Raw genomic sequence first — 13,800 nt, forward strand, 5'->3', positions numbered from 1 at the left:
ATTGATAGAAGCTGATTCCAGGTACGGCGGCGATGCTGATGGATGTCAGGTGACTGCCGATGCTGATGAAAAAAAAGTATATCAGTTTGCTTTGTGTCTGTTAAATCTAAACTTCATATATATAACAAATCAAAAGAGTTCATAGTTCCTATTATACACTAAACTAGACCTCACGATAGTTTATAATAAGCGCACCATGTTCAGAGGAACCAAACTTATATATTGTCCAAAAAGAAAAAATCCAAAATCTTCATCCTAAATAAACATTTCTAAACTGATATCTAACTAATCCAAACAATACCCATGTATCAGTTGTATATATCAAAAGTTGAGGGCATTATCGAATGCTAACAATACCTATGTAAGAATGCACATGTTAAAGCTGCCAAAATCATACACTATGAGGCTGCCAAAGTGCACATGAGATTGCAGGTAAATTAATGCAAAAACGCAGCCAAAATGCACACCAAAATGCAGCAAAATAAAGTGCAAAATTGAGCTAAAGTGAAAGAAGCTTCCAAGTTATCTTATAAAATGTCAAAATGGACACTATGAACCGGCGAAATTACTCATCAAATCCTAGAACATGAATGCCAAATCTTGCATCAAATTGCACCACAAAATTATGTGAAAGTGAACATGTAATTGTAGGAAAACGAATATCCATCTCAAAATAACCAATCATAAATCATAATAGGTTCAAATTTTATGAACGTGAAAAAATAAATCTCAAAATAATCACACATAATAGGTCTAAATTCCTCCATCCCCTAATGAAGAGTAAAACAAAGAAAACCTGCAAGTGTAAGTGTAAGGCTCATTACTCAAATGGCTTGTAAAACATACACCATAATTTACAATAGTCTAGTCGAAGATATTGGTTTACACAACGACGGATTTGTAACATTTCACAGACACAAAGCCAGTCACCTCCATATCAATTAAATAAAATGAGTCAACAAACCTAAAGAAAACCTTATAGACTAACACGAAAGGACATGTAATTTATAAGTATAACACAGGTGTAACCCTCTACACAACAACCTTCAAATGAAATGAACAACAAAATAAACCAGTGTCTTTAAGAAAATTGACAAAATCACAAACAATGAACCACTAATTTGAGTGCAATCAAGCAATAAATTAAAGATAAATGATAATTGCAAGACCTGCCGAAGGAGGCGACAACCGCAGTTAGAAAGGGAATTGGTCAACACTACCGCATAATCGATTAGCAATTATAAAGGTTATTGAAGGAATAGGTGAATGTTGCAACCGATTTGTGAGTGACTGTCGAGATAACGATTAACAGGAGGGAATTGGGTTGCGGTGCTATCCTTGCTGAAGGAGGAAAATGGGAGAAATGAAAAGGAGGAAAATGGGAGAAATGAAACCCTAGAAATCAATTCTCCGCTTTTTTTAGAGAAACAAAATCAGAGAAATGGAAATGGTTTATTTCCATTTCTCACCTCTTTCTTTCATAAACAAACAAGAGAATTCTTTCCAATTCCATTTCTCACCTCTCAATTCCCTCTACCAAACACACCCCTAAGGGTTTATTGACCCGGTGAAACAATAAATCAGGTAATGGCACGTGGTAGATGATGATTCATTGATTTGTGACACATGCTGATGACTCGGCACCCTAGCGCGGACTACTGGCAATGCCTTACACGCCTCCACTGACGACGAGATTTTTTCTAACATTGTCGGGTGTTAACACATAACCGACAATGTGGATTCTTGGAGGTTGTTCCGCTTAGCCCAACAATCCGCTAGAGGTCCCGGGGACAACCAACAAATAATGTAATCAAGAGGTGGGAATTTCAATCGTTTCCCGATGATTTCTCTCGATATCCGTAGCCCCATTTTCGAGCCTCTACCAAGCACTACTTCCACCTCAAGAAATCCCAAAGTCCTGACGTTTGTTCTAAGCGAAGGTTCTACTAGATCACCAAAGTCATAACCCTACCGAATAACTAGTTGCTAGCTTGTTAAGGTAATGGTTATTGTTTTAGTGTTTTATTACCTAATGCAAGACCTTAGACGGAGCTATAGCCAAACCTTTGAAAGTTGAAACTAATGGTATTAGTTTTTCATGTAAATGTTTTAACAAGTGTATGTTTCTTCATAATGAAGAAACATCTCTTTTTAATCAGTAATAGAATAATGACTAGTCAAACGGAAGGTTGAATAATGTTTTGAAAAATAAATTTAAACTATAAAACGAGGTTAACGCTTTAAAACAGGGTCTCCTCTAAAAGTTTGAGTTTATTCATGTAAATGATCAAGTATTGAAACGGTCTATTATGATACTATGTCAAGAAATATAATCAAGTGTCAAGAGAACGACCACCACGATTACTGAATGAATGATAAGCTGCATACGCGTTACCTTTAAAAATCTTTTAAAACCATGGATATGTGCCTATGTGGTATCATTGGCGTACTTGGTGGAAACTATCCGATGGTTTCGTTCCCACTTTATTTAATGCAGTTGGGGAACGTCTTGGAAGAGTAGTTGGTGTGGCTTAGTGTAGATTGTGTAACAAGTAGTACAGGATTACAATGAGACATGTTTATATAGTGTTTCAAACATTCAGTTGAAATTGCAAGTTTTGTAGTTGATTGACTAAACCTTGAAACATTACATGTTTATCTTGTCTTTTTTGCTTACTTCGTGTTTCTCATTTCTTAGTTTAATCCACGTACTTATTGTGAATATGACACTCTTCTTACCCTAACTATCCAGGTTAATTAGGTTTTTTTGCAATTATTGACAACGGTCATCAAAAGTAAGGGTATTCTAGTCAACTTATAAAAAGTAACAGAAAAAATAACGCTAGTAAGACCAAACGCGTTACGAGCAAGAAAAAGTACCAAAGTTTACCTATGGACCAAATCCATAACTATTTTGACATAAGACATTACAACTTCATAAGTGTTTTGCAAAACATATTCATCCTTTACAGGGATCCTGCTTGACATAAATTGTTCATATCAAACCATGTATAGGCTAACTTTGTAATATATAAAACAAAACGCAAGCATATAAACTAACCAACTACATCAGTCATAAAATAAACTTTTGGAAAGAACCCATTTCAAACTATACAGAATATTATCCGTTTTGACCCAAACCCGTTTCTCAACCTGCCCAAGTGTAACTTACTAAAACCAAATTACTCCAAATCTCAAAAACGATAATCGAATTCATTATAACAAACAATCGAAACATATTCAACTTAACAAATAAAATATAGTACAGCTATAACAAATCCAGTCAACGCTGGTCAACATGTATTTATACCATCCTTGCAGTCTTTGGTCAAGTTATAAAACGTCTCAACTTGTGTCTTCGCCCTATAAAACACCTCAGTATCGACCACAACTCGCATATATCCATCAAACTCAACCGGCTTCCCATTTAAAACAGTCGTCTCATTATACCACTCACTCGTATTCCCCCATAACTCTTTATAATCATCAAGCAAATGAACCTTGTAATGAGACCTTAACCTATCAAAATAATTATAAAACGGTTCGTTTGTAGCAACATAAAGATTCCTCCATGGTTGAATAACACCTTGAAGCTTCGCCACCAAGGCATCCGGAGACGTATCCTCATCAAGGTGTGGCCACAATTCTTTATTTTGAGCCTTTTCGCCTCGAACCACGTGCACAGCATCGAAATCCCAGTCCATTTGACCGCTAATTTCAGAAACTATGTTCATAAGTCGTTTTGATTTATAAAGCGCATGCCATGGTCTCTGAATGTAATTTGCAGCCTTACTTTCACACACGCGATACCAATAGTTTTCAGGCTCGGGCGTATCAAATTGCCTCCAGATTATTGTACTTCTATCTTTTTTTAATTGCATCGGCGTAACTTTGTAAGTTGGAACCTTTCTTACCGGAACTTTCTTTTTATGATTCCTTTCCCATCTTTTCCAATCTTTTAAAAACTCGTCTTCTTCAACTATCGAAGCCGATTCTTTCAAATGCTCAAAGTCAAAGTAAAATCTGAAATCTTTACCTTCTTCGTCTTTCTTACTAGAAGTGTAAGTTGATGCTAAACAAACGCTTAAATCCATAACGAACGTGCGGTTTAGATACTGTGCTTCACTGAGTGCACACAAGAAGCTCCAAATGTAATGATTCATGTTCTTACAGTAATCCCCGCCACGTGAATAATAAAGATACTTACCGTTCCTAAAAGCAATATCCGAACCCAAAACCGGGATCGTGTCGTTGATCTCATCATCACGGTAAGATGGAGAAACCCTGGTCGTCCGTTCGGTTCTAGTCGCGTTGAATCTTGATCTAGGTCGACGCGCATTCACACCCGAATGCCATCCTTTTGCGTTCACCACTTTGTAACTGCAGTCATCAGTGTACCCGATTTTAAACCGTCTGAAATCTCTGTACCTTCTCCAAGACTTCTCTCTCCTGTTCCTGAATCGCCACGATACATCACAATCGTTTGCGTTCGAACCGTTAACCGGCACTTGGTAATCAAGAAACACTATTGACTTAAAATGTCTCAGGTTAAACTTCTTAATAGCCATCAAAACACCTCGGTCCGAACAATTCACCAATCTCGAATCATCACAAGTAACAGGCATTAAGCTCGTACTCGTATTCAACTCATCCGGTTTCTGAACAACCTGCGGGTCGTTTTGCGTGTCACTGGGCTCAACATCAGCAGCCTCAGACGGGGCTGCAGCCGGGCTGAGTATGGCCATTCCGACATCCTCCCCGGTTTTTAAAACGGAGGTGTCGATTTGGAAAGTGGCGTTTTCGACGTCGGTGAAAACGCGAGTGAGGGCTCGAGAGGATTCCCAGGGATCAGGGGGTTGGTAGGTGATGGCAATGACAGTGATTACAAGGACAGTGAAGACAAATACAGAGAAACAGACATTGCTAATGAGCTTAATGAGATTTTGGCCAATTGGATCTGTGGTGGAATTGGGTTCTTTCATGTTTTAACTCAATTGAACAAAACCCTACAAAATACAGGATGATTTATAGATTGAATTGATGAACTTACCGGTGGGTTTGTTAATGATTGAATTTGATCGGATCTGAAATGGATCTAGTGAAAGATAATCGCGTGGGAGGTTGAAGATTGATGAATAGTGGAGACAGAGATATTACACCGACTGGTGACTGGTTTGAGTTGAACACAAGCTAAAGACACAACTACAGAGCAACTGAATAACTGGAATTGCTATATTGACCTGACTTAGTAGATATTCACAACTCAGACCCTGTGTTTTTTTTTTCTATAATTTGAACCCTAACCATCTATTCAATCGTGTCGTGTTCATGTCCCTTCGGGTAACGGGTCGTGTCAAGAATCGCCGTCCACTTTTTATTTAGCAAATCTGTATTTCATGATATATAAACACTTCTATTTCTATACTACTGTTTCAAGGTCCGTAGTTTCAGATTATTTAAATAATTGTTGCTGTATATATAAATATATAATAATGAACCTAAAACAATGTATAAAATGAAAATACTGACTTTAAAATGTTTGGAAAATGATTTTTCACAAAATTATGAACCTTGTATTTCTATGGATCTGCATTATTTAGATAGAAATTATAAACTCAATATACTATTTCTATGGATCTGCATTATTTAGGTACTATGTTTGAGATCATATGATAAACAGTTTGGATAATCACATTTGCCAAATATCAAGATTTCTCCGTGTAAGTTCATCCTAACGACCAACTATGATCCGAATGCGAGTAAAGTATATAAGAAATATGTGAATATGTATGAATGTATGTAGAGAGGAACATATGATAAACTGATATATTATATAGTGATACTGAAACATAATAATTATTTTACTTTTGATTTTTTTAAATGACCAAACAATCCCTACACATCTTTACTCCTTCAAATTACATATTTAAAAGTAACAACATCATATATTCATATGCATACTTGAGAAAACACAATAGAATAAACAAAATAGGTGAAAATATAGCCATGCAGGCTTGGCAAACACAAGTATTAGCTCAAAGCAACCTCATTTAAAGGCATGATTGTAGTCATGAAAACGAAAGTTCTTGTAAACAAAATGCGACAACCATCTCGACCCCACAAAACATAAAACTGCAGCAACTGCAAGTGCATTTCTTGCAGCCACCGATACCATCCCCTGTTTGGTTGCAGCCACAATAGCCACTGCAGCAACCAAAAACACCTGAAGAGCCACCTTAACCACATTCAAACCTTTATATGCACCATTGCAACTGCTACAATTCACCACATGACTCCAATACCTATAACAAACAAAATCAATGAAAAAAAAACAAATTAAGTTGCATATTCATAACGTCATTTCAGTTAAATTATATGCAAATAACCTGTCCATAAGTTGGTCTCTAGGCGGTGTAGGTGATAAAGATCCATTAAACTTGTTTCCCCAATCGATCTGACCGCCTGCATATTTCTTTAACCACTTTCTGTATGCAACCACATTAGCATCTGATTTAGTTGGCACAAAACACACTTTTTGCCAATTTGATTGACCAACTTCCATCAGCTTTTTCTCCTGAAAGTTGAATAATCCTTTTAAAAACCGAATGCAACGGTTTGAATCGTGATCAAGGTTTATTAAGTGTAACGGTTTTACCTGACCGTGAAGAAGACATAAATCTGAATCAATGATCAAATACTGCTGAATATGTTGTATCCATCGGGGAACAACTCGGTCTATCCAAAGAGCAAAGTTTCTAGGGAAAATGAATATTAGTCTGCTGTTACCCGGGCTCACTGGGATACATATGAAGATCAAAAGCACCTTTTGAGGTGGTTTTTGCGCTAATTTCCCCTGAATCAATTACATTTAAAGGAATGATGTAGCAAGTGAGTAGATACGGTGTGGTCCGTTAGATTGGGTCAAACGGGTCAAAACTTATAGTTATAATATAGAGGTGTGCATGAGTCGATTGTCGGCTTAAACCGAACCAAAAACTGAAAATTCGTTTTTTGGATTTTTGAAAACTTTTCGGTTTCTTTGGTTTTCGGTTTTCACAATGGGTTCGGTTCGGTTTTGCCTTTTTTGGTTTTACCAATTGGGCTTGAAATTTTGGCCCAAAAAATAGCCTAAAATAACGAATTTGGGCCAAATTTTTTTGTTAATTAATAACTAACTCTTATTACACATTGAGGCATAGAAATTTTGGTTACACACTTACACTATTTATTAATTTCGTTTTAATTACTTTAAATCGCTTTTTTTCGGTTTTTGGTTGATAGCAAACCGAAAGATCAGCATTTTTAAAACAAAATACCAAACCTTTGGTTTTTTATTGGATTCGGTTATTCGGTTCAGTTATTTGTTACCTCTGTGTTATCTGGACTTTTCCCGATTGTGGTATCTCCTCGAAACAAACAAGGAGGAACAAACTTCCAAATACCATCTGGCTCGTTTGCAGTGAAACCATTTATGTCTATTTTTTGTATGTTCAAATCAATAGGTGAACCACCTTCGCGATCAAGCTTAACAGTGCAAGAAACTCATGTTAGTCTTGTAATAATCTAGAACACAAGAACACTGAAAATATAAGAATTATTTGATTGCAAAAATCTATAAATACTTATCTAGGCTGTTCTGACTTCAATATACCATAATGTGCATATGGAACATGAGAAGGGTCCATTAAGTTTTCAATAAGCACTTCACACCTACAAATGTCACACTCTTCATCAACAAAAGCCATGATGTTTATAATGATCATAGCAATATTTTAACTGTATACCCGTATGGTATATCTCGGTTGAACATTTGGTAAGTAAACGAAGGATCATCAAGTTCGGGTATGTAAGGCGGTTTCTTCTTTGTAACAATGTCTTTGTGTTGCGGATCAGTGTTAGGCCAAAACCAAAGGATACCGTTTTGCACGGTGCTTGGATAAACTGCAACACACGCCTTCTTGAACGTGTGAACTGGAGGACCATCTTGTGGAGCTTGAGGGATTAATTTTCACTCACCAGAGCCATTAAAGCACCAGCCGTGGTACACGCACTGCAACCGGCCGCACTGATCGATCCTTCCTTCAGAAAGCGGGGCCAATCTATGTGGACACATGTCGTCAAAAACCTTCCATGCATTCTCATTCTTATCCCACCACACCACAACGTCGAGTCCCATCACTTTCTTCCCAGTAGGAGCCCTCTTGTCGAGATCACACACGGGCATGATCGCATACCACTGAGAAAACCAGTCGAATTGCTCATCTTGATTAACGGTTGCGGTTGACACAAATGGAGAAACTGTGGTAAAGTTTTTGAATTTGGATTTTGTAAAATGGGTTGAGTTGGGTAAGGATGATTTGTGGGTTTTGTGAGGAAACGAAAGAGTGAAAATGGGTTTGGAGATGTGAGCTCTGACGAGTGAAGGCGGTGTAACAGTGGAGAGAGTTCGTAGAGCTTCCATTTCCATGGTGAATAATTTGAAGTTTTAGAGATTTGCATATATATATAAAGACTCTGCATGGTAGTGAGTCTGGTTATAGTTTGGCCACCTTTACAATCCAGCTTTATTGCTGTTGAAAGTTAAAACTAAAGTCATATTTGGCCTTTGAATGTCTCAGAAATGTTACATCATGATACAGGAAGACTTATGACTTCTACACTTACAATCAAGTTGTTAGTTGGTATTTAAAACCATTAATTTACATTATGTTGTCAAGTGTCATCATCACTTGCTCTAAAATAAAGTTTTGAACAACTCAGATATTTCTTTCAAGTAATACTTTTCGCATTCATCAAAGTCTACCACTTTTTTGGGAAGAATTTTCAAACATTTTGATCATGTTTATATAATAAATTTTTTTACTTCATAGATCTAATTAACTCTCTTAATGACTTGAAAGTCAAACTTTTGACTTATATAATTTGCTCAGATATGTCATGGTTGACATGTAACCCATCTGTTCATAGTATTGTAATTACAAGGATAATCTCTATTTTAAGTCACCCAAATATAAACTAACTACAATAGTACCGAGTATAAGTACATTGACAAACAAAACGAGAGAAACAAATACGGAGACATTAAATTCTTATACGTATATAAAAACAATATACTTTTATTCACTTTTACCACCATTATTGCAATACATAAAAACAACTATAAGTCTAAGAACAATTATCAACGAAACGCATGATTATAATCATGGTACCTAAAGGTTTTGTAAACAAAATGAGACAACCATCTTGATCCCACAAAACACAAGATTGCTGCAACTGCGAGTGTATTTCTCATAGCAACGGATATAATACCTTGTTTAGTTGCAGCCAAAATAGCCACTGATGCAACCGAAAGCACTTGAAGTGACACCTCAAGTGCATTTAGACCTTTGTATGCCGCATTGCAACTGCTGCAGTTGACAACATGGCTCCAGTACCGGTCCATGAGTTGTTCTCGCGGTGGGCATGGTGGAAGTGACAGGTCAAAGCTGTTGCCCCATTTGAGTTGACCACCTGAATACTTCTTTAACCACCTTCTAAATGCAACTATGTTAGCATCCGACTTGGTTGGTACGAAAACTAGTTTTTGCCAGTTAGAAGGATCGGCTTCTAGAATCTTCTTCTCCTGCAAGTTTCACACAGAGAATTAATTAAATGGATTTGGGTGGAACCACAAACACATTTCATCAAAAGGGTCGTGCTTGGGTCAACCTAACAGATACACAGGTTGACTTGTTTAACCCGATTATTTAAAAAAAAAAGTATCATGGTGATAGAAACTGGAATATATAAGATGAGATTGATAGTTTAATCCAATTCGAGAAGGATTAGGTCTCCGATTCAAAAGGTATAAAACCTTTGATTTTCATAAACATAAACATTGATATCAGAGAAACCATAACACAAACATATAAAAAAGCCTAATTGTAGTAGTAAATGTTGCGGTTATGTAGACCGTTTAGTGTCCTAAACCATTTATCTTCCTTGACCCTTCAGCTTAAGACGGTTTCGCATCACATAGATTGGTTATTTAAACCAAAATCTAGAAGATAAAAGAGAAATAAACAATAAATATTTTAGTCTAAGCGTAATTATCTTATATACATTTGAAATTTTTTGCTATAAATTTTAAGTATCAATATGAAATATCTGGTTATAAGACAGAATTCGCGGGTTTGTGTTTAGTCTAAACGGGTTCGGATCGGTTTCTGGTGGAACCAGAGAACACATTAGTCAAACAGGTTATGTTTGGGTTGACACAGCTAAATCGTTTATTTTCATAAATTAAAATAAAAGAAACAGTTTTTTCACCATAACTTAATCTGATTGGTTATTTTAAGCTAACATTTAACAGATAAAAGAGAAAATGAGGCATTGTAATTTAAGCATAATTATTTTATGAACAACCTTTTTTATGTAAACTTTAAAGTACTAATAGGCAATAATATTAAACTTCAGGTTAGACAGGTCATCTTCGTGTAAACTCACGTAAACTCCTGACATGTCAGGTTCCACCCATGAACACGAGTACACGACCCGTTTATTCGTTTAACAACATTTAAATAAAACTCAAAACCCTTGTGGTCATCGTTTTACTTTTACCTGAATGTAAACAAGGTACAAATCCGAATCAATAATCAGATTCTGATTAATATGGTACACCCATCTTTGGTACAAACCAATCCATCCAAACCGCAAAGTTTCTTGGAGAAGCAAATATTACTCTGCTAGTACCCGGGCTCACTGGCACACATATAAATATCAAAAGCGCCTGTCGAGGTGGTTTTTGTGCTAATTTCCCCTAAATCAATCAAATTACATGAGCTTGACGGTTTAACTGTTTAGCTATCAATAAATAACTTTTATTATAATTTTAAACCAAATGTATACCTTTTTGCTTTCATCTGATTCATTTGGATTGCCCCCAAGTGTGACCTTACCATGAAACAAACATGGAGGAACAAAATGAACATCAACCATTTGCTGTTTTGCAGTAAAACCGTTTTTGTCTATCTTCTGCACGTTTATTTCAAGCGGTTGGCCCCTTCGCGGTCACGCTTAACAGTGAAGAATGAAAACATGCGTTTAGCCTGACAATTAATAATAACATAGTGTGCAACTTCATAAATAAATAAATACTTATCTGGGCTGTGGTGTCTTCATCATCCCATAATGTGCATATGGCGCGTGAGCAGGGTCCATTAGATTTTCAATCAAGACTTCATACCCGTATGGTATATCTCGGTTGTACATTTGGAAGGTAAACGAAGGGTCGTCGAGTTTAGGGATGTATGGTGGTTTCTTCTTTGTGAGGATATCTTTGTATTGTGGATCTGTGCTGGGCCAAAACCAAATGATCCCGTTTTGCACAGTGCTTGGATAAACAACAACATATGCCTTCTGGAACGTGTGAACCTGCACATATATGTTATAACAGAATTACATACGCATAATAACCATAACAGAATTACATATGTGTAGAGAAGAAGTTGGAAAGGGTTCAACGTTAAAAAGAAGTATCTTTTGGGTGACATAAGACTACTTTCCCTTGGGTGAGACTTACGAGTAAGTTTCGGGCTTGGTTTGCAAGGATGAATGTCGTTTAATGTTAGTTAGTCTCGTGTTTTGTTTCCTTTTTTTTCTTTTCGTTTGTATTGTGATGTACCTATGTTGTTCTTGGGTGCCTAGTTCCTTACTAGGTTACCCTTTTTCTTTTTGTTTTAATACTGCCGGCCTTTCAAAAAAAACATACGTGTAATTTCAGAAATAGACACGTGTAATGACTAGGCGTGTGCATGAGATCGAAAAAACCCATCTAAAACTGAAGACTCCACATTGAAATAACCGAAGCACTGAACCGAAACATAAACCGACGGTTTGATTTTAAGTTTCCGTAAAACCTAGGCCTGTAAACTAACCGAACAAACACGAACAAGGGCATGTTCGTGTTTGTTCGTTTAACTTTAAACGAACACGAACACGAACACTTAATCGAACACATATTTTGTGTTTGTGTTCGTTTAATAAAAAATGAACATGTTCGTGTTCGTTTATGTTTGTTTAAAATCTAAACAAACAGTTCACGAACAAAAATGAACAAAGATAAACAAACATGAACGAACACACTTAAATGAACAAACATAAAACATTAAGTAGATAACTCTTCCATATAATGTTTAATTTTGTGCTATAAATAAGTAAACGAACATAAATAAACGGACACAAACACAAAATATGTTAAATGAACAAACCGAATCCGACCCATGCACACCCTAGTAATAACAGAAGTGCACAGGTGTAATTATAACATAAATATGTAATAACAGTAGTCTACTTACCGGAGTACCGTCAAGGGAGCTTGAGGGATCAGTTTACAGTCACCAGAGCCACTAAAGCACCATCCGTGGTACACGCACTGCAACCGGCCCCACTGATCGATCCGTCCTTCAGAAAGCGGGGGCCAATCGGTGCGGACACATATCGTCGAACACCTTCCATGCATTCTCAGTCTTGTCCCACCACACCACCACATCCAGACCCATCACTTTCTTCCCGTGTGGGGCTCTTTTGTCGAGATCGCAGACCGGCATGATCGCGTACCACTGAGAAAACCAGTCGAATTGCTCATCATCTTCATTAACAGTATCGATTTGTTCTTCAGGTGGGGATATGGGTTCAGTTGAAACAGACGGAGAAATAGCGGTAAAGGTTTTGAATATGGGTTTGTTGAATTGGGTATATTTGGAGTGATTGATAGACATCCATCACGAGTTATAGGGTCACGGACACCACCGCCACCCCTTTCATCACGAGTGATGGAAGGGTTTGCGTGATGATGATCACGAGTTATGGGGAATTTCGTGATGGAACACACACTCTCTATATATATATATCCTAAATACACTCTTTTCATTCACAAAAAACCTATATATATATAATTTTATATATATATGTATACCAAAAGTCCAAAACCTATTATGCTACCACCACCCCCACTAAACTCCAACACTAGTGATGAAATGTGGTGGGATGAGATGGCACACCCTCATTGTGTGTTGTAAGTGACGGGAAAACAACCACCCCCAGCCCATAACCATTGATGAGGCCATCTGATGCCCAATTATTGCTTCTAACAAAAAATAACCAAAACCAACCATGATTTAACACCCAACACTTGTCTCACTCATTCAGTTCGATTTTACATTCATAATCAGTCAAATAGACCGCAAGAGAGACAAAAAAAAGAAAATAAAGATTACCTAAATTCATTTCAGCTCGATTTCAAAATAATAAGCTTTTGTATTCATATGTCACACCCATATTGCTAATCAAAATACTGGACATGGAGTGTTCCGGTTCCAGCCGGTCTATACGAAATTAGTCACTTTGACCTTTTATCTAACCCACTTATGTTTTTGATCTTGTAAATAAGTTTTTTTTTTGTCAAAATAACCTAGAATAATCTGATCAGTCGGTTTCTACCAAACTCGCTAATGTTTCTGATCATGTTTTTATCATGGTACATCCAAATTTGTCACTGACAAAGGGGATCTATTGCACGCAACTTGGAACAAATATAAACCAAAAATCAATATACTTCAGGTTTGTGAGAAGAGTAAATAAGCCATTTGGGCAATCATAATCAATAAAAGGGGTGCCAAAATGAACATGACTTTATAATATGAAATCTTAATTAAATATTAGTTTTAAATTAATAAATTTAATTAGAAATTATAGGTTAATACATGATAGTGCCACTTGACAAACTATTTGACCAATTAAGGGGTTTGTGGTTCAATCAAT

The 13,800-nt window shown here is 36.6% G+C and overlaps 2 protein-coding genes and 2 pseudogenes across 4 annotated transcripts; all 4 read right to left on the reverse strand.

Moving 5' to 3' along the window:
- Positions 1-3,144: 3,144 nt before the first annotated feature.
- Positions 3,145-5,008, reverse strand: LOC143554687 (uncharacterized). Its single transcript, XM_077044389.1, has one exon. It carries the CDS (start codon positions 4,980-4,982, stop codon positions 3,294-3,296), a length of 1,689 nt encoding a protein of 562 aa, XP_076900504.1. The 5' UTR covers positions 4,983-5,008; the 3' UTR covers positions 3,145-3,293.
- Positions 5,009-6,046: 1,038 nt separating this feature from the next.
- LOC143554692 (protochlorophyllide-dependent translocon component 52, chloroplastic-like) lies at positions 6,047-7,469 on the reverse strand. The gene is made up of 4 exons (XM_077044391.1): positions 7,443-7,469; positions 6,656-6,853; positions 6,387-6,574; positions 6,047-6,302 (listed from the first exon to the last, which is right to left on the reverse strand). Exons 1-4 carry the CDS (start codon positions 7,467-7,469, stop codon positions 6,047-6,049), a joined length of 669 nt encoding a protein of 222 aa, XP_076900506.1.
- A 153-nt stretch (positions 7,470-7,622) lies between these two features.
- LOC143554693 (protochlorophyllide-dependent translocon component 52, chloroplastic pseudogene) lies at positions 7,623-9,076 on the reverse strand (annotated as a pseudogene). Its single transcript, XR_013139066.1, has 3 exons — positions 9,024-9,076; positions 7,785-8,862; positions 7,623-7,710 (listed from the first exon to the last, which is right to left on the reverse strand). The product of XR_013139066.1 is annotated as a protochlorophyllide-dependent translocon component 52, chloroplastic pseudogene (transcript).
- A 5-nt stretch (positions 9,077-9,081) lies between these two features.
- Positions 9,082-12,758, reverse strand: LOC143554694 (protochlorophyllide-dependent translocon component 52, chloroplastic-like; annotated as a pseudogene). Its single transcript, XR_013139067.1, has 5 exons — positions 12,489-12,758; positions 11,225-11,412; positions 10,888-11,041; positions 10,600-10,798; positions 9,082-9,622 (listed from the first exon to the last, which is right to left on the reverse strand). The product of XR_013139067.1 is annotated as a protochlorophyllide-dependent translocon component 52, chloroplastic-like (transcript).
- Positions 12,759-13,800: the final 1,042 nt, after the last annotated feature.

Source organism: Bidens hawaiensis, unplaced genomic scaffold (assembly GCF_021521415.1).
Source record: "Bidens hawaiensis isolate Kalapana, Puna unplaced genomic scaffold, B.hawaiensis_p1.1 tig00017786_1, whole genome shotgun sequence".
NCBI classification, from domain to species: domain Eukaryota; kingdom Viridiplantae; phylum Streptophyta; class Magnoliopsida; order Asterales; family Asteraceae; genus Bidens; species Bidens hawaiensis.